The sequence below is a fragment of the Lissotriton helveticus genome, chromosome 1_1 (assembly GCF_964261635.1).
Source record: "Lissotriton helveticus chromosome 1_1, aLisHel1.1, whole genome shotgun sequence".
Lineage (NCBI taxonomy): Eukaryota > Metazoa > Chordata > Amphibia > Caudata > Salamandridae > Lissotriton > Lissotriton helveticus.
Genome location: NC_136057.1, coordinates 1808120164 through 1808146696, shown reverse-complemented (window position 1 = coordinate 1808146696; position 26533 = coordinate 1808120164). Strand labels below are relative to the sequence as shown.

Sequence of the window (26533 nt, the reverse complement as noted above, 5' to 3'; positions counted from 1 at the left end):
ACTTTGGGCCACATGTATCAAAAAAGCATTTGTGCGATTACCAAATAGAGATTATTTTCCAAATTGCTATTTGGTATTCGCAAAATGCTCTGTATGTAAGGAATTGTCAAAGATGTAGTGCTTCCTTAATATTCCTAAATAGCAATTCGGTAAATAGGTTATCGCTATTAGGTACTACTTCTCCATTCGTTCCTATAGGCCTAAAGGCCCATAGGCGCGAATGGTTTTGCATTAACTAATTTGTGATTACCTAATTGGTAATCATAAAATGAGCTAATGCAAAGCCAAGGGTGCCCAGGGGCCTAAGGGCCACCTGAAGCACCCCAAAAAAAGCAATGTGCACATGTAAAGAACACACATGCCCTCAGGGCATTTGTGCGCTACATGGCACTTTGAAAAATTTAATTTAGTTTATTTTTAAAATTTGCACATGGTTACCATCGACTTGAAGGCGATGGTAATATCATTTTCCTCAATGCACCATTTGCATTTAGAGAATACTTGGAACATGTGCTAAGGGAATTGCAATTTGAGATTCCCTACTTGTAGTCGCAATTTTTGGTAATCACAATTTTTGCGATTACCTAAAAATGCAACTAAAAAGGCCTTTCATACATCATGAAAGTCTAGTTTTTATTCGAAAACAGACGAATTGTGCGATTCACACCGTTTGTGAATGCAAAATTGTTTCATACATGTGACCCATGATTCTTGAGCTAAACCAGCCAAACCTTTGTCAACATATGTACAACAGACATGGATGTTTTAAGACAAACAAATGAAAGTATGAGATTATAAAGCTGGGTTGAAATAATTAAATTCAGGAAAGGTCTTTAGCTGCCGTCATGGTCCTGATTCACATGACAAGTTAATGAGCAAAGTCTCTGTTAATGTCCAATTAGTACTAAAGGGGAGAGCAAAGTGACATTTTTTGCGAAGGAAACCTATATTGTTTAAGTATTTTAGTATTCTGTGTGTGCAAAATAGCTAACTGTTGGAAGCAAAGTTTGTTCCAAAAGCAGTTCTACAGTTATTTCGTGCCTGGAAACTTATGTTGAACAATCTCAGGTCCTGATTTTACTGCCCTAACAATTTGGTGCCTTCAGCCTGTTATTTGGTCAAATGACTAGGTGTAGTTGGCAGGTGGTCTTTGTGTATTCCTCCCACACAGCCACCCAATAGGGGGCGGGATATTGGCAGGACCAGCATCCTGATTTGATGGGGGTGAGAGCTGTCACCTGTCACCCTTGCACTTTAAAAACCCTGCTCCAGCTCACAGAAAAGGGCTTTACAGTAGCCTATTGTTCCATCAGGACTGGGACCAGGACAAAGAGGTAGGAAATATTTTTTTATATGTGTTGCGGCAGGTGTGTTTTTGACTTCCGTCAGAAACACGGCTACTGGCCGAGTGGTGACATAGTAATATAGCAGGCGGGAGACGGCCGCCACAGCCATCTTCTTGGGACTGCTGCTGTGGTGAAATGGCATTAAAACTGCCAAACTCGTCATCAGGCCTTAAATATTGTCAGACAACAATAGTTTGTCCTTAATATCACTTGCAAAAATATCTCCACATTGGAGTTAATATCAGAAAATCAACATAAACGAGTCAATATTTTTGTATAAGATGTATAGACCACAATATTTATGCCAAGGATGTTTTGGTCAATGATATTCCCACAAACAATGAGATATGGACTCTCCTATTATTCATTTATTGGCAGTTCATTGAGAATCATACATTTTAAGCATACCGGACCTTTCTTTCAAGTTGCTTAGGTGTCAAAGAGAACTTTAGGGGCAATTTGGTGTTTCTCCTCAAACAAAATAATTTTTGAGAATACAAAGTGCCAATTACTATGGTTTAAAGTACGTAAGTCTCATGACATGATTAATTTGGACCTAAATTCAGTATTTTACTATCTGTGCATTAAGGTATTAAGGCGTTCAATGAATAGAGTCCAATTTTACGAATTGAACATCTGGACATCACAGAAGCACAGTGGACATTGCCACCAACACCAGCAACGCAAGAAGAAGTAAGGGCATACAGTAAATCAGTGTTCATAGATCAACTACATGCACCCGATATAAGCTGCATAATCAAACCTTAATCTGAGATGAATGACCAAATGTACACCACCCATCTCTCATAAATAAATGGTTCTATACACTAGTACGCTAGTCAAACAGTGACTGCTTTGTAGTCAAGTGAACGGTGTATTTCAAACTAAGAGGACTAGTTTGACAGCACGGAAAAAACATTCATACAAAAGCTTATTTGTATGTACTCTGACTCCAACTGTTTTGAGTCTTACGAAGGGTTGTAATTAACAGACATACCTCTTGTGGTAGCTGATGTTTCTAATGCTGCTAAATGCCACTATCTACTGCATCATGCATCAGTCAACTGTTTTGTGGTAGATTTCTATTTATAAGCCTGTATAACACATGCCACCAGAAGCAATTAGGAAATCAGCAAGCTGGTGAGCAGGAAGAGTTTAAATAATTCTTCTGATGAAGGAGCTCCTTAAAGAACAACCAATGGGGCTAGCAGGAGCAGAATATTAATGATACTCTTACTGTCAGAAAGCACCCGTTCCAAAAATTCGGAGCGAATTTGTAGGGCCACCATGTCTGCACTATATTGCCTGAAAGATGGCAACCTCACCAACACTGCATCGGGGAGCTGGAGTATGTTTCTATCTGGCTGCGGTCAAGTACAATCTATATACGAGCGTAAAACTGTTATGCTTATGCAGGACGCTTTTTGATGCTATCAAGGTCTGAATCCAGATCTGTTGCAGTAATCTATTTCAGAATGTCCCTGCCTAGGTCGTTTTCCAATTATAAAAAGTATTTGGTTTAGGGTTCAGTTTGGAGGAAACCAGTAGAGAATAGGTACAAGACAAGTGCTTGAAAATATAAGGATGAGTAAGCAGTGATTTGAAAGGAGTGCTGGCCCTTAACATTTTTAGATCACACAGATTTTTGATCTATTTAAATTTGGACATATTGGAGACACTCAGTTCAAGTAACATAAACAATGCATTGCATGCTTCAGACTAAAGAGGAAATGCCACAGTGTGAGGCTGATCCAAGTTGTGCAATCCACCCAAGTTGCACACATCATGCAATTTAGACATATATGCTGTGTAAAATCTGGATTACAGAAGAGCAGAGTATGAGGAGAGGGATAAGAACTGACTGGGTAATTTAGCCTTGTAGAGTATAGTTTGTCAACTAACTAGGACAGCAGAGGCCGTGGCCTCTGCTCCCCTGGTGGAGAAGAGACCAGGCAGGTGGGGATTTCTGTCTTCAACTAAGTTTCCGGTGCAGTGGCTTCATTGAAGGCACTGAATTTTGTCAAAAGGGTGGCAAGTTTGTTGCAGCAGCTCAACAAATTTTTTGTTTTGTTTTCAAGATACAAAACCCAAAATGTTTTTTGAAAACCAGAAAATGCAGCTAACATGTAGGATTCTTTCTACCTTTGAATGAAAGCCATTGTGCATTTTCTCTACTTCAGACCACCACACCTCACAAGGTAGGAAACCATGCTTCCGAGGTAGTAAAAACAAGTAATCATAATACTGCACTAAAAAAGCTCTGAGGCAGACGGGCCATCAGGTCAAAGTTGTGTGCCAGCACAGCCAGAGGTCCCTGACTATAAACCCAGTGTTTGACGGACTCGAGATAAAGTAAGGGGATCCTCAATTATGCCGTTGATGGAACGATGCAGGTTTACCACAGTGTTCCTGCTCCGCCAATCGCTAAATGAATCCTTGAGTTTTTAACTTTCTACATCTAATCCTCTATTATGCTAGCATGGTATATGGGTACATTGGCAGTGCTCTCCTGGAGGTATTTAGATGGTATGCAAGAAAGGGAGCACAGGGAATGAGCAACAGAATTGCTTAGTATGCTTTTTCATCAAATGTTAAACACCATTCGAGAAGATATTTTAGACTGGCAGCTAATAAATACTTTCCACATCTGGAACTGCTGGGCCTCAATCTTTAATGGCTCAAGAAAATTACTCATCTCAAAATCTTCAGAGATTTGTCAGCCCGAAAACACCGGATAGTATACTTTGAAATATTTGGATAATGTAAAGAGGGATCTTAATAGGAAGCATTTGTACTATGTATAGAATCAAATAGAAAACGTATCTTGATGGCTGCCTTATGTCCTAATAATTGTATCTTCAATGTGGGGGAGTAACTTGTACAGGGAACATCCAACCGGAAACAGTTTTACCCATTCAACCGTCTATGTGCCATTGAGGCACAGCTATATCTGGAAGTCCGATCCAAAGTAGACATATTCTTTCTCAGCCAATATCCTAAAAGACAATCAAACTTTGATTTCCTCCAACCACCTGAATCTAAACCCAATGAATACAGAATTTTTCCTGATTTCTTCCTTTCACAGTTAGACCCGGGTTCCAAGACTGACTGAACTCACTAGACATTTTAAGCTGACATCCTAAGCACACTGAATTTACCAAGTTTCTTGGGCTAAACCTCAACAATAATCTAAACTTGCAATCTCACAGAAATGCCACAATGAAAAGTTGGCAACTTGATATCAGGATGCTCCAAAATATTAAGGGCCTGATTATGATAGCTGGAGGGCAGTCGGATCGCTGCCCGGTATCGCAGAGGTCAGGAGACTGCTTGACAAGCAGGTGGCGGTCTGACTGCCGCATTGCAATGCGACTGCTGGGCTGGTGTCGCAAAGTGCTCCATTTCACGGCGGCTTGTGCTGCAGCCCAGGAAAAGCTCTGCAGCATGTCACCATGAAAAGGAGCACAGTCTGCACATCCATGAATTGTGTGCCATGCACCAGGTGGTGCATGGCACATGGTGCATGGAGGTGCGTGGGGCACCACATGTGCCCCCAGGGCTACTTTACAATTGTCCATGATGGATGAGGTCCTGTTTAGGGCCCCCACATTCTGTTTCCGACAGCCTTTTTTTGGCGGTCTTCCCACCATGAAAGGGCTGTTGGAAAAGGATATCATTCTCCCAATGGTGGTGCCTGCCCTGGCACCGCTGACATTTGAGACTATGAATCCAACTGTTGCCTTGTTGGGATCACTGATCCTGAGGAAGTGTCAGTCTCCCTCCCGACAACTGTGGGTCCATCTGCCAGTATTGTAGTCTAGATGTCGGACCGAGAGGCTCTCGTTGGGCAGACCGCCACAGACGGCCAGTCGGTGGCAGTCCGTCCACCGTCATAATCAGGCCCTAAGTCCTTTACCCCAGAATCAGATTTCAAACAAGTGGTTTAAACCCTCCTTATCTTTAGAGTAGCCTACAAAATCAAGTCGCTCACAGGTTGTCCTAAATTTAACCTAGCCCCTTTGATGGTAACCCTCAATGCTGCAGCGAGAAGCATATCATTCCTCTCTTCCCCTTCCTCAGCTGGCTCACATCTGAAGCTAGATTCATGCACACAACAACTTATATCACCTACAAAGACTTTGATGGCAGCACCCCAAAATCTCTATCTAAACTCAAGGTATGAGGCTGTCACTCTCTCTACAGAGCACTTAATCCTTCTTCCTGAAATCTCCGAGGTTCAAAAACTGAAAATAAATTCCAGATCCTTTGCTGGAAATGAACCAAGTACATGGAGCTCAGTGAGCTCATATATCAGCACCAATTCCTCCTACGAAGACTTCAAAAACAGCAGTAAACAACTTCTGGTGCCAAGAAATATCTACTTAAATATCTGGCCCTATAATAGTTCCCCCTAGGCGGAACAAAGTTAGCGGAAAGGAAAAGTGACAGTATACCTCACATTTTCATAGTTGTAAGCCTACTTCTACCCATTCAATCTCTATTTATTGAACTCTCTAAGACACTGTCCTGGTCTTCCCTCTCTGATCAGGCCATGCTTTGTTGAAAATGTATATTACCGTGTCTGCACACTATTCTCTTGTTGTTAATTCATATGCAATCTCTTTCACTATTGTATCTTTGTTTTTTTCACTGTAAACCATTCACCATTCTGACTCCCACGGGTCTTATAAATGCTATAAAATTGCAAATAAGTAGGAAAATGAGGAGCAACCCAAATCATACACTGTATAAAGGTGCGGTTGAAAATGGTCGGGCAAGTCCACACAGGAACGACAGAGGAGCAACCCAACACCCACTGATTACGGGCATAGAAGCTGACATTTCCAAATAGGGTATCCAGAAGTGAGATAAGGGTACCTCACAGGCATGCATATGAGAAATAGTAGCAATAGCAGATGTTCTTCAAGGTAGGAAAGGCGGATTGGTCCACAGACATGCCTCAGTTGCAGTCAGGTGAGCAGGTCCACTAAATTAAACTAGGGAAACTGAGAAAAGACAAACAAATGTGGACATTCACGGAGGCTATGGCTGATTCCAGCTCCTAAGAGTCACTTGCAGGCCTCTATAATTACTAATAACCATCAATGCTAGGCTGATTTCAAAGTTTGCTTCCATGGGTTAGAAAGCAAAATTCATGAATCGGGACACCTCCTGAAAAATCCCATTTATGAGAAATCCTAGAACTCTCCTCGCCACTTTGGTAATATAAACAATGATCCAATGAGCACCGTAGATTGTGATTACTCATGTTTTCAGTGCTTCTAACAATTCTGCATGAAATGAGACTTTACTTTACTCATACCACCATTACAGGATCTCGGAAAAAGATGAAATACTTCAGATTTGACAGAGAGGCATACAGACGTATGCTATCTATAGTTGTCCACCATTGGGTGCATTCTGGGGTGTGCTTTCATTCCAAGTAATGTGTAAAAAATGTGTTGCTTGTGGATACACTATTTCGGTGCTTAAAGGTAACTCAAAAAGACACAGTCATAATAAGTACCAGGAAGGTGTTAAATTTGCCATTCTATACTATGACTCATCTGAAATTTGGAAAAATAAAAACACAGCTTTAGTTTTCCAATAGTTTCTAAATGTTTGTTTGCTTTTTATGTATCTGCTCTTAAATATATCAAATGACCCTTGGTATTTGTAACATGTTATAACCACGTTATTAAGCCAATAACCAAAGGTTCAGAAATGCTATGATTACTTTTGGTAATCCCCATTACTCTTAGTCCTACTCGTCCTCGACCCAGTCATCATTCATGAGGTATCCCACAAGACAGGAAACAAAACAGGAAACGCTTTTAGGCTCCACCCCCCGTCCTGCCAGATGCTCTATCACTCCTAACCACTATAAGCATATCCTGACACACCAAGCAACTGGACAGGGAGGGAGGGTGGGAAGTATGACTGGGTCGAGTAATGGGGATTACGAAAAGTAATCATAGCATTACCTCTACGTCCCTTGTCCTTGACCCAGTCATTACCCATGAGGCATACCAAAGCAACGCCTAACCAGGCCTTTGGCACACCATACACAGCAAAACACAGACCAGACACAAAGGAGTGCAGCAAGTGAAAGGTTAATAAAACACACAGAATCAGAGCGGGGGGGGGCAACCCCCACAGCTTGCAACACCCCACGACCAAAATTGGTCCGTCAGAAAGGGCACAACTCAACCGGTAGTGTCTCACAAACGTAGACTCGGGCCCAAGTCCCCGCCCGACAGATTTCATCAAGAGACACACCATGATAAGCAGCCCAAGAGGCAGACACGCCCCGTGTGGAACGCGCCTGAACCCCCGCCGGACAAGGCAAACCAGCACCAAGATAAGCTAGAGTGATGACCGCCTTAATCCAGCGACCCAGAGTAAGCCTGGAGGCAGTCTTACCCCTACCAGCCAAACCAAAGGTCACAAAGAGGGAGTCAGAGGAGCAAAACCCCTCAGACCTAGCCACATAAACAGACAAGGCACGCTTCAGATTCAAGGAATGAAGTAAGAGCTCAGAAGGAGAAGAAGGAGAAGGACACAAAGAAGGAAGAACCAGCTCCTGAGAAAAATGAAACTGACAGTGGATCTTGGGGACAAACCCAGGATCCAAAGAGAACACCACAGCGTCATCCAGAAAACGCAAAAACGGAGGAGAACAACGCAAGGCCGTAAGTTCCCCCAGCCGTCTCGCAGAAGTAATAGCAACCAGAAAAGCCACTTTGTAGGACAGGAACTTAAGGTCCAACGACTCCAAATGCTCAAAGGGGGGGATTGCAAAACACCCAACACCAAAGAAAGATCCCAAGGGGGCACCAGGGAACGAACAGATGGGGAAGAGAGATAGAAACTCCGAAAGAGGCGACAAACCAACAAGCCATCCGAAGATAGAAAAGAATCCGAATCCCGGAAGGCACAGATAGCAGACCATTGGCCCCTCAAGGTAGACAAAGCAAAGTGCTTTTGAAAGCCATCCAGAAAAAACTGAAGAACAGAAGACACAGGGCAAGAGGTAGGAGAAAGACCAAAGGAGGAACACCACCCTGAAAAAGAAGACCAGTGCTTCCAGTAGGGAGCCAAGGTAGACTGCCTACGAGAGGCCTGCATTACAGAAACGATGTGGTCGGGCAGACCACGGACCCCAAGAGACAACCGTTCAACCTCCAGACCGCCAAGTTGAGAGGAACCAGAAGGGGGGACGGGGACCTCAGAGGAGAGGGGTAGCAGGGTAGAAGCCAAGGAGGGCCCACCGCTAGGCCCAGCAACAGAGGAAACCAAGACCTCCTCGGCCAGTGTGGAAGAAAAGCCACCACCCAAGCCCCCGCCAGCTGAACCTTCAGCAAGAAGGCAGGAATCAGAGGAGAGGGAGGAAAGGCATAAAGAAGCCAAGGAGGCCACTGGAGAGACAAGGCATCCACCCCCCAGGCGCCCACCTCCGGAGACCTGGAGCAGAACAGGGGAACCAGGGCATTGGAACGGGAGACAAACACATCCAGATCCGGAGTCCCGAACTTCTGGCAAAGTGGAGAAGTGTGGCTCACTGGTTAGAGGAGGCAGACCCGGACGCTGAGATCAGACCCGGGACCAGGGTTCAATTCCCGACGCGGCAGGGTCTTGAGCCCAAAATGTCCACAGACTCGGTAATTCTCGCTTCGGTGCCTACTCGAATCACAGGTTCACACTCTGCAACTCTGGGCAATGGCGTGCTTAATCTCCATTACGGCCCCCGCGGCGGGATGCCTGGCTTTCACCTTGGGGATACCCAGTAGGGGCTATCTCACAGGGAAAAACCAGGACGGGTTCCCAATGCAAAGCGCTTTGAGACCTGGCGGTGATATTGCGCTATATAAAAACCTATCCATTCATCCATCCATCCAAAGCAACCGAAAGGTCCGGGGAGCCAGACACAGGGACAGAGACGAAGGGAGCCTCCGGCTCAATGAATCCGCCACCACGTTGTCCACACCTCGAATGTGCTGAGCAGACAGGGCCAGAAGATGTTGCTCCGCCCAGTCCGAAATGGAGCAGGCCACCAGATTCAGGGATGAACTGCGGGTCACACCTTGGTGATTGATATAGGCCACAGTCACCGTGTTGTCCGATCTCACCAAGACATGGCAACGTTTCAGACGAAACAGGAAGAAACGAAGCGCCCTCTCCACGGCAGACAACTCCCTCCAGTTGGATGACCTGCGCGACTCCGACGGGAGCCAACAAGCCTGCACCGCCCAATGATCCAGAGTCGCACCCCAGCCCGATGCGCTGGCATCCGTTGTCAAAACCAGTGGAGGAGGCAGATGGATACACATCCCCTTGGAAAGGAGGAAGGAATCCAGACACCACTGGAGAGCAGCCACAAAGTCCAGAGACACAGGCACAGGAACAGCATAGTCCAAGACAGGAAAGGGGACCCACCTCTGCACATGCCACAGCAGAGGGCGCAGATGAACCCTGGCCCAGGGCATGGTAAACACAGATACAGCCATGTGACCCTGAACTTCCAGCCACTGCAGGAGGGGAGCCGCAACCTGGGACAACAACCTCCTCAACAACGACTGAAGGCGACGAATCCGGGCATCCGGTAGGAACACCTTGTCCAGTACAGAATCGAACACGGCACCGATGAAGGTTCTCCGGCTGGCAGGCACTAGGTGACACTTCGGCAAGTTGATCAAGAACCCGTGTTCCCTGAGCGTAGTCATGGTCAAGAAAAGGTGGCGAGACATGACCCCCAGGGACGGAGCCTGAACCAACCAGTCGTCCAGATATGGGAACACGGACACCCCCAGGAGATGGAGATGTGCCACCAAGGGAGCCACCACCTTGGTGAACACCCGGGGGGGCGGACCGAAGACCAAACAGAAGGACGCAGACCTGCCAGTGCTGACCCTCCAGGCAGAAGCGCAGGAAACGCTGATCCCCCACAGCCACTGGGACGTGAAGATACGCATCCTGGAGATCGAGAGTGGAGAACACCCAACCGGACTGGATCAGCGGAATCACCTTCTGGAGAGTCTCCATTTTGAACGGGATATTTTTCACAAACAAGTTCAGACCCTGAAGGTTGATGACCACCCGGAATATCTCCGGAACAGGGACAACCACAAGCTTGCTGACCAAAAGATGAACCCCTTCCAACAAGGCCATACGGCGGGAGGCATCCCGAGGAGATTGGGTCCCCACCACCCCGGAGGGGGGGGGACAGGAACTCGATCCGGTAACCTCCTGACACAACATCCAGCACCCATCTGTCGAAGGTCATCAATCGGCAAGCAGGAAGGAACATGCGAAGTCTCCCACCAACCACAGGTGGACCACCAGCGAGAATGACCTCCTGGACGGCATAGTCAGGAACGCTGCGGGCCAGACCCAGCATCCCACTGGGATTTCTTCTGAAACTTCCGCGGAAAAGACCGGCCAGTGCCACGCTGACTCCTGAAGGAGGATTGTTGAAACCTGGAAGGCTGGCGGAAAGACCTGGCATCGGAGAAGGAGGAACCCCCACAGGGCGGATGGTCACGAAAAGACAAAGAATGCTTGTGTTCTTTAAAGACCTTATGCAGCTTTTCTTCAAGTGAGTCACCAAACAGACGGGTACCAGTGAAAGGCATCCTCAAAGCCATGGAACGTTGGGCTGCGTCCGTCTTCCAATCCCGCAGCAACAGGTTCCGACGGGCAGCAATAGAGGAACCACAGGACATCACAGAAGCCCTCACTGAATCAAAAGCGATGTCCGACAGGAATTCTGCCTGGCACTACATGGACTCCAGTAACTCCGGACAGCTGCCACCCTCCTGCATCATAGAAAACAGAGACTTGAAATCAGCCAGCAAAGACTGGGCAACATAGGCCCCATAAACACCAGATCGAATAGCAAGGTGAGAGGCAGCATAAGACTTCTTCAGAGCCGAATCGACCTTTTTATCCACACCGTCCCTCAGAATTTTATCATCCGCCATGGAAGGACGACCCACAAGACGGGCCACAATGGAGTCCACCGGCACAGAATCAGGCAATGAATCCGCCATATCCAGCAAAGGATAAAGCTTGGACACAAACCTGGGCATAGCGATATGATCCGGGTCGCTCCACTCTTTCAGCAGGACATCAGACACAAAAGGGTGCACCGACGGAGAGGAGACAACAGGCTTCCTAAATTGAGGCAAGAGCGTATCTTGAGAGGAGCAGGGCGCAGAATCATCAGGAAACCCCATATTAACCCAAACATGGGAAAGGATATCAGGCAAGAGATCCCTGGAAATGTACTTGCCCTGAAGCTCAACAGCAGCAAGAGAAGACCCATCAGACTCATCAGAGGAGGAAATATCTGAGTAAAAGGCAGCAGCACCAGAAAGACCATCAGCAGCCTTCCTGTTCGCCTTAAGATCAGACAGCATCTCCAGAATAAGGTGTTTTATCCTATCATCATCCTTCCTGGCAAGCTTCGCAGGAGTTGCGGAGTCCCCACTGGATCCAGGGGAAGAGGAAGGAACAGGAGAGGAACGCTTCCTCTTGCGATGGTGCTTACCCATAATTAACTCTCACTGATACAAAGTAGCAAAGAAGCAGGAGTACCACAAACAGAAAACACCCCCCCCAGCGTATATACAAAGGCCGAACCCCCAACCAATTAACCCCCAAAGAGGAAAGAACTGCAGAGGCCGAAAGAATTCAAAAACAACCAATCCCCTACCCGGAAAACATCCGAAGAGGCAAGTCCCGCCGTCGGCCAATCACCATCGAGGCCGAAAAAAGAAACTATGCAAGGAGGAGGGGCGGGACCAAAGCGAACACGCGGCCAAACAGCCAGCGCGGGTCCCTAAACCACATCCCCGCAGGAAATCGCCTCCCAAGACAGGTGCCCCGGAGCACACCCAGGCGCCTGTCCAATTAATCGTGTACCAGCTCCCACGCCGTGAAAGAATGAAGCAGGGACATCCCAGCAGCAGCGCGAGCAAGCCAACGAACGCCAGCCATCGTCACACCACAGACGAGCTGACACCGAGGCCCCGACAGCACAGTACGACATGCTGGTGAGGGACACACTCGCAGAAGAGGGGGGAAAACGAGGAGGAGCACGCCCAAGAGACGGCCAAGCGCTACAGCCTCACATGCCTACCTTTGCACCTCAGTGCAGCAGGACCGGTCCAGAACTCCGCCTTCCAGAGGAATGAACAGTGTCATCAACAAAGCCGGTCAGGAAGAAACAGGGAGACCCACGGAGCCACGCAGCACAGGTCTCCCGAGCCCAGGAGGAGACAGGGAAGCCCAGCAGCCCAACTCCAAAGAATCCCACGACGGTCCACGGGAGCCTTCCTGAGAACCAGCAGAGGAGGATCCACAGGACAAATGAAGCAGGTAAGTGCCCGTCAGTCACCCCAGCATCTCCCATCAAGTAAACCTCCGACAGGAAACAAAACAGGATATGCTTCTAGTGGTTAGGAGTCATATAACACCTGGCAGGAGGGGGGGTGGAGCCTAAAAGCATTTCCTGTTTTGTTTCCTGTCTTGTGGGATACCTCATGAGTGATGACTGGGTCGAGGACGAGGGACGTAGAGGTAATGTTGCATTACACGTTCACTGGCGAAGGCTTAGGTAACCACCGGGCCTGGTAAGCTCCAATACTTTGGGATGAGGTATTTATTTATTTGGTTCATTACATTGTGATAGATCTGATCTGCTGACATTTTCAAGGAAAAATGTGGGGTGTGGGAGTGATTGGAGCACTCATAATTCCAGTGTGTGGTAACTCCTATCACTGCACTCATCAGAATATAACAGGGCAGTCATAATTGAGGCCTTAGTAAAGGTTGTGTGAACGAGTGCTACTGTAGTATTCATGACTTACCTGTGGAAGTAATTCACCAGTAGTTTTTATTATATCCTCAAATAGCCTCATCACCGTTAGGAATTTTTTATCATCATACTCAAATCGATCTCCAAAAATGATGGAGCAGATCACATTGCTCACAGCATTGTTTAGCATGAGATATGGGTCAAATGGGCGGCCTGGAAAGAGAAATCACAGGAAAGCCAAAGTGAAACTTTTTTATGGATAAAAATTACAACACAGCTTCTGACACTGAAAAATGTGGTCAGCAGCTCTTTAGCTCTATAACTGAATGTACAGGAACAGACAGCCAGGACTGAACTGGGCTCTAGAACGGAAGGGACAGGAACAGGCAGCCAAGCCAAAAACAATATGGAATATAGGAAGATTTTCCTGGGCATTTTTTTTAAGTGATGCATAGAATAGGGTTCATTTTAATTCCTTACCTCCATTATTTTCTTCGGTGGGTGTTACACTATTGACGGACTTACTACTTTCTTTGTAGTATCTTGCACACAGATTTTGTGAATAGCCAAAAGTTGTAAATTACTCAAAAGTGTAAGCTTCCTTCGTGAATAAGGCCCTTTGAACAGAGCAGTTGGGCCATGTGGGAAGGTCGGGACAGAGTCAATACTGGTGGTTGTTTAGCATATGACAATCAGTATTTATGTAACTATCTAGCGAAGATTTGAAGGTTGGAATATATATTTTCATCAGATTATTTTAGTACTGGTCTCCGAGAAGAAAGCACTTGATCTAAGGGCATTTTGAAGCAGTTTCTAATGTATTTGATTAGGAAAATGTGTATAATACTTCTTTGGAAGGATGCTTTACATGCATGCTGGTTGCCTGATGCGCCATTTTGACTTTGGGCATATGATGCTCTTTTAAAATGCACCCAAAACTCAGTGTGCGGTTGTTTATTTACTGATGGTCTCCCGAACAGATCAGATTCTGTTACGGAGATCATCTCTGAGGTGACATTTTTTTATATAGCCAGAGAAAATGTATTGGAATTTCGTGGAAAATTGGAAGTATTTGTTAACTATGCGATCACAGTTACGTGAAATCATTTTATGAGTTACCTTATGCAATATAAACAAATATAAAGAAGACGTAAGGAAGGAGACTTGCCTGAATAAGTATTATCAGAAGAGATTTTGAGATTAGGCAGTAATGTCAAATATATACATGGCACTTCCTTGCGAAGAACAAGGTCAGAAAGAGATCATTGAAAATATGGCTCTAAAACATGTAGAGGAATCTGTGCATGAGGCATTCCAAGATGTCTTATCATGGAAAAAGAAAGGTGATAATAAGGAATTCTGGTCCTTATCTGAAGATGAATGTGTGGTCAATAAAACTACTAATGGGAAATATTTGCGAAAAAAAGAACCATTTAGGGAATACTGACAAGTCAGCAAAAAACAATGTGTCGCTGGCAACACAGAAGTCAGAGGTGTCCAAAGAACCACACAAACAGGGCTGGTTCACCCTGCAAAAGATGACGTCTTGAAACAAGCTTACTTTAATGATGACCTTAATAATGTAGATGAATATGTTTTGGACTTAAATACTTACAAATGTTCACAAAACAAATCTATGGATTTTAATGAAGTTGCTCTAATATTTTAAAGGTTACATTAGGTCAAAAAATTATTTTATTCTAAAGAGATGATACCCCACAGTTCTGGCTGGTGGCCCTCAGAAAATGTGACGGATTATATTAAATTGTGGATTAGAAAGCCTTTGGTGAAAGAAGAGAGAGTAACTATGAGCGCTGTTAATTCATGTCCAATAGTAGGACCTTTTAACTCAAAATGATCATCCTGAACTAGTTACCTATTTACTGAAGGTGAGAAGAGACCCTGGAAGCATTTAAAATGTATTCTTAAACAATGTAAAGGTAGGCTTTTAGGTAAATTGAGTCCTGTGGCACGTAAACTGGATTTGGTGTAAGTAGCTTATCATAAAGGTGACCTGAATATTTCTCTTTTCATAGGGTGGTGCCAACGAGCAATATTTTTTATGAAGAGCTAATGCTGGCCTTATTGCTGAATGGTAAAAAGCTCTGTTAAAGAAAATAAAAATAAATGGGTCGATTAACTCAGAAAGAGCCAAGGGAAGAAGCAAATGACTTATTTTTAGAGAAGGAAGGGTAAAGAGTGGTAAAATATTTCACAGCATTAGATAAGGCACACAGCTCTATGTGCATTGTTTTTAGGTGGAAATTTATATGGAAGACCGGGATGAGAGGGTACCTTCTCGGCCATGGATTTTTCAAGAACCAATGTAATCAGGGTATTGCCGGGTAAGAGGATAACAGTATTAATCAGGAATCTTTCTACAGAGAGTAAGAGATGGAAGGAATATATCATTTGTAGGCAAAAAAAACCTCCTCTTAAGGTGAATCTAGAAGATTACTTATGGTATTTCTCTTGTTAAAGTTGAAGAAAGTTTAATGAATTATCTGAAGAATTGATTGGAAATAACATCAGATGCTTGGGTAATGCTGACTATGCAAGGGTACGTTGTGGAGGTATGTTGTGGTGCAAAGGACCCAACGGAGTTATAATTTCAAAAAGAATTACCGAAGTCTCTGACAGGAGAAGTGGAGAAGCGTGGCTCAATGGTTAGAGCGGCAGACCCTGATGCAGAGGTCTGGCCCGGGACCAGTGTTCAAGTCCCGCCTCGGCGGCTCTTGGACACAATTTTCCGGACCTGATAATTCTCGCCTCGGTGCCTAGTCTAATCATGGGTCCCATTCTGTGACTCTGGGCAATAGCTTACTTAATTCTCAACAATGGCCCGGGTAGCGCTTGGATGCCTGGCTTCACCTTGGGGGTGCCCAGGAGTAGACATTTCACAGGAAAGCCAGGAAGGGTTCCACAGTGGTATGAATACAGTGCTACGAGACCTCTGGGTAGAAGGCGCTATATAAATACAAACACATTTACATTTTACATTTACATTCAGTTGCTAGAGAAAGGTGTGATTGCGCATGTGAAAGAGAGAAAGGATGACATCTAGTAATAAGTCCTGTAACTTACTGAAATGTCATAATGGAAGGGATTCACCTTCTCAGAGATTTGTTACAAGAAGGAGATTGGTTAATAAAGCTAGATTTTAAAAATTGTATATTTTTCAATTCCAATCAACCAAATGAGTCAGAGATGTATTCCATTCAGAAAGCAAGACCAACTTTATCAGTTCCAATGCCTACCATTCGGCCTGTCATTGGTACCATAGTGTTTTACCAAGATGCTCAGAGCAGTGAAGGACTGGACTTTTAACAGAACCAGCGGTGCCAGGGAACAACACCTATAACCTTCATGCGATACCTGTTTCGGCGCACAAGTGACAGAGACACGGGACACTTCCTTCGGCGTCAAAGATCAGCGTTTATTTACTGCAGGGAAACAAGAGTCATTAGAAGTAGGTTCTGTGAGTCTGCTTCAAATTGCATATGTGGGTCGCTCTCCTTTATACAAAATGTTGCCATTGCACAACATGTGAACAAAAGGTTACAATCCAGTTCCCACAGTAAACTTCAAAAGGGTCGCTTTCATGTTTTCAGAACCCCGGAACATAATTACAGTAGCAATGCCGGTTCCCAACTGTTTAAAAGCACATCTTCCCACCATTAGGCACACCCACTTGAGTTGTAAATGACCAAGAAAAAGAGACAAAAGAAGCTGCAAGGAAGTCAGACACGTGTAGAGAAAAGAGTGTGGGGGTAATATCGGAAGCATGATCGTAGGATCAAAGAGCTGGATCCCATCACCTGCACGGCTGTCACAATAGACCGGCACGGCCAGATTACCCTCAAGCTGAGCCATCTGCCTTCGCTGTGTCATTCCTCCGGCCATAAAGACGCATGAAAGGAATATGCGTCTTCCGCAAGGCTTGGGAACTAAAAGGTCAGGAGGCGAACAGTTGCCTGCTCGCTGACTACGTGAGGGCAAGAAACAAAATGGATGCCGTATCTAAAATGGAACCCGAGGGTTCAGATGAAGAACACGTAAATTAGGCGAACCCTATCAGGTAGTGTAGCGAAAACGCGTACACTTATCGAACTTGCCATTTACGGTTCGTAGATACCAAACTCGTCCATATTCGGTAATGCCCAAAACGTCGTAATAATTTTTACGGAACCTCAGACGCTCCTTTTGCCCTCATGTAGGCAAGCACTAGTCGGAATCATAATCGATCTCGATATTCATCAGATCATTTAGATGTTGCTGATACATTATTCTATCCATCAATGCCTCTTTGGTGACAACTGGCTGTCTTATACACGTTGTAGCACAAAGGCCACATAAGGCAGGACCACACTGCACACAAAGACAACATGTGAACAGAAACGTCACAACAACCCCTATAATCATCAGAATCTTCCAACCCCAAGTCGACATCAGGCCCCAAAACCATCCTAGAAGCGTCCAATTTCCTTCGTCCACGTGTATGGACTCCGAGATTTTGTGCAACTTAGAGATGGCTTGATAAACCGTTGGAGCGTTATCAGGTATGAATATGCAGCAGCTCGAATGGATGACCTTACACACACCACCTCTATCTGCTAGAACAACGTCTAGAACCATACGGTTCTGTAACGTCATCAGTCTATCCGCCTGAAGCTCGGCTGTCAAATTACCAAGGGCACTTGCAGTTATGTTGGCAGTTGATTCTACTACACGAGTTAACTGTCTCAGGTTCCTGCTATTGACCATAGGGCCCCAAAACGGTAGGAAACCCTTAAAGAAGTCTCCTGCTTCTTGACCAGCAGTATCTTCTTTGTTAACAACACCTCTCACAACTCTAGTTCTGTGATAATCTGAGGCAACAGTGAAAGTCGGAGGCAAAAGATTTGCAATATAGCAGGTACCCGAGAAGTCATGAGGTAACCACGTATAGGCTCGATCATAACATACAAAATAGGTACCCTTGGCAGTTAGGAAGACAGGGGATGAGAGCGTCGGTAAGACATACGTCTCAGTACAAGCACTCTCCCCAAACTGAGCTCTCGGATTTCGACCAAGACCTTTCAGGCAGAAGTGACCAAGGTGAGGTACAATCCATATCGGTGATGAGCTTTTAAGCTGTCTATCACCCACTGATATACTATACTCAGTCTCACTTAGTTCCTTATATGCTCGCACCTCCTCCTCTGGGATAAGCGATGCGTCAAAAATATCTCTATCTAAATCAGCAATAGCTATCGCCAGAGTCTTGTGGTACGGGCCAGGACCAAAGTTTGCTGAGCGTGGTTCTCGATGGGGGTAGGAATCTAGTGCGCTGCGGAACATAGTTTGGAATGCTCGAGCTGACCCTTGGGAACTATAAGGCAGAACCAAGTATGGAATACCCTTATCCATGGTATGTGGCATTAACCCACACACCCAACAATTGGTAGTATTTACCACTAACTGATGCTGATGCAAGAGTTGAATAAAGGAGTTGTTTCTAAATTCCGCACGTCTGGCTTGTTCGTGTTGAGGCAGAAGATGAAAGGAATGTGGAGAGACAGTTGAAACGAAACTTAGATCATGAGATGGAGGAGTAGGTATAGTGGAAGGCAGTAATAATTGGGACCCAAAATATACTCCCCCCACCAGCAACATAGATACAGTCAGGAACAACATGAAAACCTGTAGCAAAAACCATTTTGTACGAAACACCTTATCTAATGCAGATCTTTGCGCCGACATTTTCTCTCTTTTCGACAGCTCAGACAATGACGATTCCATCCTCTAACGACCGTCCGCGACGTTCTTGACGCACTTCGTTCTGAGTAGCGATTATCAATTCCCAGGAGTTCCCAGAAATTGACAAAAGAAACCGACCTAGTGTCGATAGCTGCTAAACAGAAGAAAGTACCCGCACGGCCCTACGGCCAACCTGGATGATAGGTTCTAGCTAAATTTAACATTCAATTTATTATAACATTCTTGGCTGTACGAAAAGGAAAAAGGTACACAATATACAATGTCCACTATGTTCAGGGCAAGTGTGAAACCTAAAAACAATTTTTTTTTATTAGTCTCTTGTACGTGGACGAAGAAGGTATCGGCTGCTCCCAGGGCGAGTCTGATCTTCAAATAGTGGATTGGATGGCAAATGAGTGTTCGATTGTTCAGATGATTGTTCAGCACTCGAATTCTCCAGGGTTGACGGAAAGGAAATTGTTTGAGGGGAATCAACAAGGGTGTCAGATATAAGCTGAGCTTCGCTGAATGGGACAAAACGTTGTGGAGCGTCGGTTTCAGATGAAGAAAAACCTCTTCTCATCCAAGTGTCCGCCGGCAAAGGAAGCGGGACCTTTTTGGTGTGGGTAGCATGTACCCAGTGCTTCCGTCCCTCCAGCCGAACTGCTGTCCTCGTTGCTAGTTGCACCTGGTAAGGTCCCACAAACCTCGGCTCAAGGTTCCGTTTTCGGCCGAAGTTGCGGACGAGGATCCAGTCCCCGGGTTGGAGCCGATGACCAGGACCCTCTGTTTGTGACGGCAGAGCCTCAAAGACCTGTTGATGAATCAGACTCAATTTAGCAGTCATATCATGAAGATAATCAATCAGCATTGGATATTCAATTCTATCAAATTCTTTAGGCCTTGGGACTCCCCATATATTAGCAGGACGGCCGAACACAATCTCATATGGGCTAAGCCCTACTCGTGAGTGTACAGTTGCCCTGGTCGATAGGAGAGCTAGAGGCAAAGCGTCGGGCCATGATAAACCAGTTGTTGCCTGAATTTTAGCCAGTTTTAGTTTTAGGGTGCCATTGTATCCTTCCACCAAGCCCGCTGATTGTGGATGATTGGCACTGTGAAATTTTTGATTGATACCAAGGCCACGACACACACTCTTCATCACACTTCCCACGAACTCACTTCCGTTGTCCGACCATACAACCCGAGGCATTCCATACCGGGGGAAATACTCCTTGAGCAAAATTTTTGCCGTGGATAAGGCAGTATTATCCTTAAGGGGGTAAGCCTCAATCCATCTGGAGAATGCACATACCACAACCAACACATATTTCAAATTGTTGCATCTCTCCATGTGGATGAAGTCCAACTGGATAACCTCGAAAGGGCATGTAGGAGGGGCAAAATGGCCAGGTGGAGTGGGAGTGCCCTTACCGGGATTGTGCATCAAACACACCATACAATTCTTAACCACTCTCTCTGCACACTTAGTAATCCCATCATTCTTCCATACATGAGACAACAACTTGCATATGCCTTTTGTGCTTATGTGTGCTGTACCATGGGCCATTGTAACAACAGCGAGCACATATGCATCCGGTAACATCCATCTCTGTTTCTCTGACCAATCAACCCAACATCCGTTCTCATCCAGCCTTCCCGTGCTCTCTTTCCATTTAGTCTTTTCCATCACAGTGGCTTCATTCTGTATTCCCTTCACACTCTCAGTCGTGTCTTCGCACATACTAGTCTCCGTTGGCCATCTCACTGAACTCGTAACATACATTCGATTTGTCAAATCTTTAGCTGTCTCTTTAGCCGTTTCATCCGCAAACGCATTACCACGACCCACATCATCCGTCACTTTCCGATGCGCACTACATTTGATTACGGCCACCTGTTTAGGCAATGTGAGTGCATCTAAAAGGTCATTCACAAGCTGTCCATGCTGAATCTTTGTGCCATGCGACGTAAGGAATCCTCTTTCTTTCCACAATCGCCCAAAACTATGGGCCACACCAAAAGCATACTGGCTATCTGTAAACACATTCACCCGTTTATCTTTAGACAACACACACGCTCTTGTCAAGGCGATCAGCTCAGCAGCCTGAGCCGAATTCTGACTCAATCTTGCGCTTTCTACAACCGTACTCAATGTTACTACAGCATACGCAGTCATCACATCACCATTCGGCAACTTAAAACAGGAACCATCCACATACAAAGTACCATCGGGATCTACCAATGGAGTATCTTTCAGGTCAATACGACCCTTTGTTTCCTCTTCAGTTCTCAGATAACAGTCATGTAGTGCTTCACCACTTGACTCCGTGTCGATCGGCAGCAATGTTGCTGGATTCAACATATTACATCGTTTTATCCGTATATGACTGGCCAGTAACGTTAACTCATATCCAGACAATCTTGCGCTCGTCAAATGTTGAGTCTTCGTTCGGTTCAAGAGAGTGTCAACTGCATGCGGAACCATCACCGTAAGCATATTATCCATGACCAGACCTGCGGACTGTCGAATGGACGCCGCAGCTGCCGCTGTTGCTTTTAAACAACTCGGCAAGGCTCTAGCTACTGGGTCTAAAGTCGAAGAAAAATATGCGCATGGACGTTGTTTGCCACCAAAAGGTTGTGTCAGAACACTCAACGCACAGCCATCCCTCTCGTGAACGTATAGTGTAAACGGCTTACTGTAATCAGGAGTACCCAACACAGGAGCCGAACACAACGCATCACGCAATTCAGAAAAACCTTTCTGACACTCTTCAGACCAAGGCAAAGGAGATGAAACATCCTTGCACGTAAGGGCTATCAATGGTTTCGCCAACAATGAAAAATTTGGAATCCATTGTCTGCAGTAGGACGTAATACCTAAAAAGGCACGTACATCTCTCTGGGCTTTTGGCACAGTCATTCGGGAAATCGCTGCGATTCTCTCTGGGGTCAACCTTCTCCCTTCTTTTGACAATAAGTGACCTAAATAGGTAACTTCTTGACAACAATATTGTAGCTTAGAAGGTGACACTTTGTGATGTAAGTCATGTAGATAATACAATAATGATACTGTAGCCGTTTTGCAAATAGCTTCTGTATCAGCTGCCACTAGCAGGTCGTCAACGTATTGAATCAAAGCCGCACCCGTCGGTAACACAAAGGCATCAAGCTGACTTTTAAGTGCTTGACTGTAGATTGACGGACTCTCACAGTAGCCCTGTGGAGCGCGTTTTAGCCTAAAACTGCGACCACCTAATGTGAATCCGAATAGGTCTCTGCTTTCCTCAGCAATCGGGATACTAAAGAAAGCATTCTTTAGATCGATCACCGTGAACCAGGAGGCAGAGGCCGGAATCATTGTTAGCAAGGCCGTGATATCAGGGACCACGGGAAATTGTGGAATCACTATTTTATTTACTTCTCTCAAATCTATGACGAAACGATACACAGGAGGTTTGGATGGATCAGTTTGTTTCAAAATAGGCAATACAGGGCTATTACACACGTTTCCACGAGTTTCTTCAACAACACCTTTCTTAACTAGATCATGAACGATTGCTAACAGCGCTCGCTCACCATCAAGAGAGATACGATACTGAGGTAAACGTGGTAATCGCACATTTGGTTTCAGTTGAATCACATAAGGTGGAATGTCTAACAGACCCACATCATTGGGACCTGTGGCCCATAGAGACGCAGGAAGGGAACTCAATTCCGGTGGGAATTTATCGATCGACAAGTACATAGGAGAGATCACTCTCCGACCTAATGTAAGCTCCACTCCTTCGGGAGAGCAATACAAAGTCGCATATAGTCGTTTCAACAAATTCAGACCCAAAAGATTCTCACCACAGCCGGTAGATAGAATCAGCGGAGCCTCCAGCTCACAAGGGCCAATCGTAAGGGGCAAAGGGCTAGAGACAGGATTGCTAACAGGGGCGCCAGAGAATCCAATGGAAACATTCGTTAAGCCAGACAAAGGTGCGCCAGGGAGTTTCGAATGCATGATGGAACTTTTCGTCGCACCAGTGTCTAACAGAAAAGGCTCAACTACGCCCGATGTAGCCACTGCGACGTAAGGCCCACTCTGATCAACCGGAACTGATACTACTCCCTCTCTTTGTCGGTGGCTGTCCTAGTAATGGTCGTTTGCAACAGTCTCATGTTCAATGTAATAATCGTCCACATGATATTGTGTAGATCGAACTGACCCCGCATTTCGCTGGTCAAAACAATTATTCGTATCTGATGGAATTTGAGGGCGATCAATTTGATTTTGGGGGGTACCGCGACCTCTACCTCGTGATGCCTGTTGAGGACCACCACCACGGTTTCCTCGTGTCGACACACCGTTTAGACGGTCACGTAAAGCGGGACAGTCGTATTTTATGTGTCCCTCTCTTCTACAATATGCGCACTGATTATACCCAAGTGAAGATCTATAGTCAAAGTTGTCAGAGCGCGGCTGCATCCTATCGGGCTGTGCTCGTGGTCGATACTGCTGTTGTGAATCATTTTGATTTGATCGTGGAGGATACGCTTGCTGCAACAAAACCTTCGTTTTGAGCTCCTTCGTTTTCTTATCTGCACGATCACTTTCTTCCTTTTCCCTATTCTCATAGTATTGAGCCGTTGCTAATATCTGTGCAGTGGTTGAAACCGCCCATGCACTTTCTGAATTCTTCAATTTGTTGCATAGTTCAGGCAACAGATTCAACACAAATTTATCGACAAATAACCGCTGGCCTCCCTCGGAGCCCATGTCCTGACCACTGTGGTCGACAAACGCTTCCTCAAACCTTGTAAAGAAATCCGAGACACTCTCGTCCTTCTTTTGCTTACAGGCTGATAATTTATCCCAGTTCACCCTCATCGCTGGCATGAGAGTTTTCATAAGTGTAATGATTTTCTGAGGTAAATCCAAAATCAACTGCTCAGGCTTAGCCCCACCAACTTGTAATGCATCAGCCGCTATGAGTGCAGCCTAATCACCACCTAACTCATTTGCGTGGTTTGCTTGGCGAATTTTCGCCCAAACTGGTTGTGGTACAACATTACCAAACAACATGTCGATATCGTCAAGGTTCATAACAGAAGCTTCCACCAGTTGGGATAGTTCCTTATAATAACCAGCCGGATTCTTACGTGGATCAGGCAAGGATTGCTTTACTTGCAAAACTTCTGATCGTTTCCATGGGAGGTGTATCCACACTCTTCGGAAATGCGGTAAAACCGGAGGCTGAGCTTGTGGATTACCTGGCACCCAAAGGGGCGGAACCTCTCGCATAGGGTACTGACCAGGAGCCGCTTTCCAAGTGCCTAGGTCGTCACCAAACGGTACTTGAGAATGCACGGTGGATCTAAGTGCTAACAAGCGCTCCAAGGCACGTCGTACATCACCCCCTACAATCATACCGTTCGAAAATTGACTCTGGAGTTCAGTCATATCGGGCGGTACGTTATCTAAATCATCGTTATACCATTCTTCCCTCAAAAAGTTACACATTTCTTCGAACACGAATCTCTGCGTAGGCTCATTAAACTGAGAAAACGTGTCGAAGACCACACGCGGAGGGTAGTTAACAGGATGTCTTATCCATCTACGAGCCATAGTCACTAACGTTGCACTCTCCCTTCCACCAGGGATTTGACTCCGTCTCTGGGGAGTTTCAGAAATATCGGATGGGAATAACTGACCAGAAAGCGGTGAATAAAGGGTAGCAACAGTGTTAGGGATACGATTACGAACAGAAGGAGAAAGAAGAACAGCAGCAACAACATTAGAAGTGAAGCTAGGCGTAGTAGAAACAGACAAGGTAGTCGGGGTAACAGGGATAACAGATTGAGGAGGTACAGGTACAGGGGCAGTAGGAACAGGGACAGGTGGTGGGACAAACGTAGGATTAACAACGGGCGGACCCGCAGCCACTGGAACGACAGGAGGAACTACAGGAGGAGCTACAGGAGCCGTAGCACCCTGCGCAAAAGGAGGTGGTGATTTCATCAAATACGCTAACAAGGAATTCTCCTTCGAATCTTCTTCTTTCTTATCTAGACCAGTCGGTAAAACCGGATAACATTTATCTACACTCATGTGATGTAGTCTAGTGGAAACTTCTATTTCTTTTTCTTCTTTTTCTCGCTTACATTGTTGTACAACTTGCATTATCGGAACAAACCCTTCTCTTCGATCCTTTTTAAGCTGTTTGATTTCTTTCTGCTTGGCCTCTTTACGCCACAGCCGAAAAGAATCAAACATAGCTGGCCGTGCTTTCTTTTGAAATAATCTAGCTTCAAGATTATCTAAAATCGTAAGTTCAAAACTTCCATGTGGTGGCCAACTAAGGACACCGTCTTTTTTCGTGTAACGGACCCAGTATTCATTATATATAATAGGGCCCACACCGTGTCGACTATAGAGCTCATATATCGGGGTTCCAACTGGAGGTATCGGACACGAGTCCTCCAACCGGGAATCCATTGCGCAACATTTGAAGAAACCAAACAAACCACTATGGCTAGGCATCGTGCACACTAACCTAGTATCAAACTTCAAGGGTTACTGAAGTACTAAATCTTCGTGTAAGACAAAACCCTCGGTTTTTGGCAATTGCAACTGTCAAATAACCACTAAGAACCACAACTAAGAACCACAAATGCAATGGAACCATGCAATACAACAAAGCTTCAATAAGCTACAACAAAGCTTCAATAAGCTACAACAACCACTAAGGACTGGGAGCGACCCACAAATACTTAACTCAGAAATTCAATGGCGTCACCAGGAAGGCCCGTCTATCGTCTCGCTTGTACGAAAGGTCTACGCCGGGCGTCGAAGACAGGTCGACAGTCAGGGCATCGGTCCGTCGCAGCCGTCAGGAGGCGGGAATCTTCGCAGGGAAAATCTTCGGGCCACTTATTTCGACAACAGGATCGATGAAGCGGGGTGCACCTTCCCTCGGAGATTTCACACGGAGTTCCTCACGATCGTCAGGCTTTGGACCGGTACCGCTGATGTCGCCCCACGTTGGGCGCCAACTGAAGGACTGGACTTTTAACAGAACCAGCGGTGCCAGGGAACAACACCTATAACCTTCATGGGATACCTGTTTCGGCGCACAAGTGACAGAGACACGGGACACTTCCTTCGGCGTCAAAGATCAGCGTTTATTTACTGCAGGGAAACAAGAGTCATTAGAAGTACAACGGCATGTAGGTTCTGTGAGTCTGCTTCAAATTGCATATGTGGGTCGCTCTCCTTTATACAAAATGTTGCCATTGCACAACATGTGAACAAAAGATTACAATCCAGTTCCCACAGTAAACTTCAAAAGGGTCGCTTTCATGTTTTCAGAACCCCGGAACATAATTACAGTAGCAATGCCGGTTCCCAACTGTTTAAAAGCACATCTTCCCACCATTAGGCACACCCACTTGAGTTGTAAATGACCAAGAAAAAGAGACAAAAGCAGCTGCAAGGAAGTCAGACACGTGTAGAGAAAAGAGTGTGGGGGTAATATCGGAAGCATGATCGTAGGATCAAAGAGCTGGATCCCATCACCTGCACGGCTGTCACAATAGACCGGCACGGCCAGATTACCCTCAAGCTGAGCCATCTGCCTTC

At 45.6% G+C, this 26533-nt stretch overlaps 1 protein-coding gene across 2 annotated transcripts in view; it reads right to left on the bottom strand.

Annotated features, from left to right (window-relative positions):
• Positions 1-26533, bottom strand: part of LOC144753085 (cytochrome P450 2D6-like) — a 382600-nt gene that overhangs the window by 87563 nt on the left and 268504 nt on the right. For both annotated transcript variants that reach the window (XM_078640876.1, XM_078640882.1), the window contains one exon: positions 13217-13377. In XM_078640876.1, the coding sequence (XP_078497002.1) occupies positions 13217-13377 (161 nt within the window). The remainder of the gene's footprint in view (positions 1-13216; positions 13378-26533) is intronic.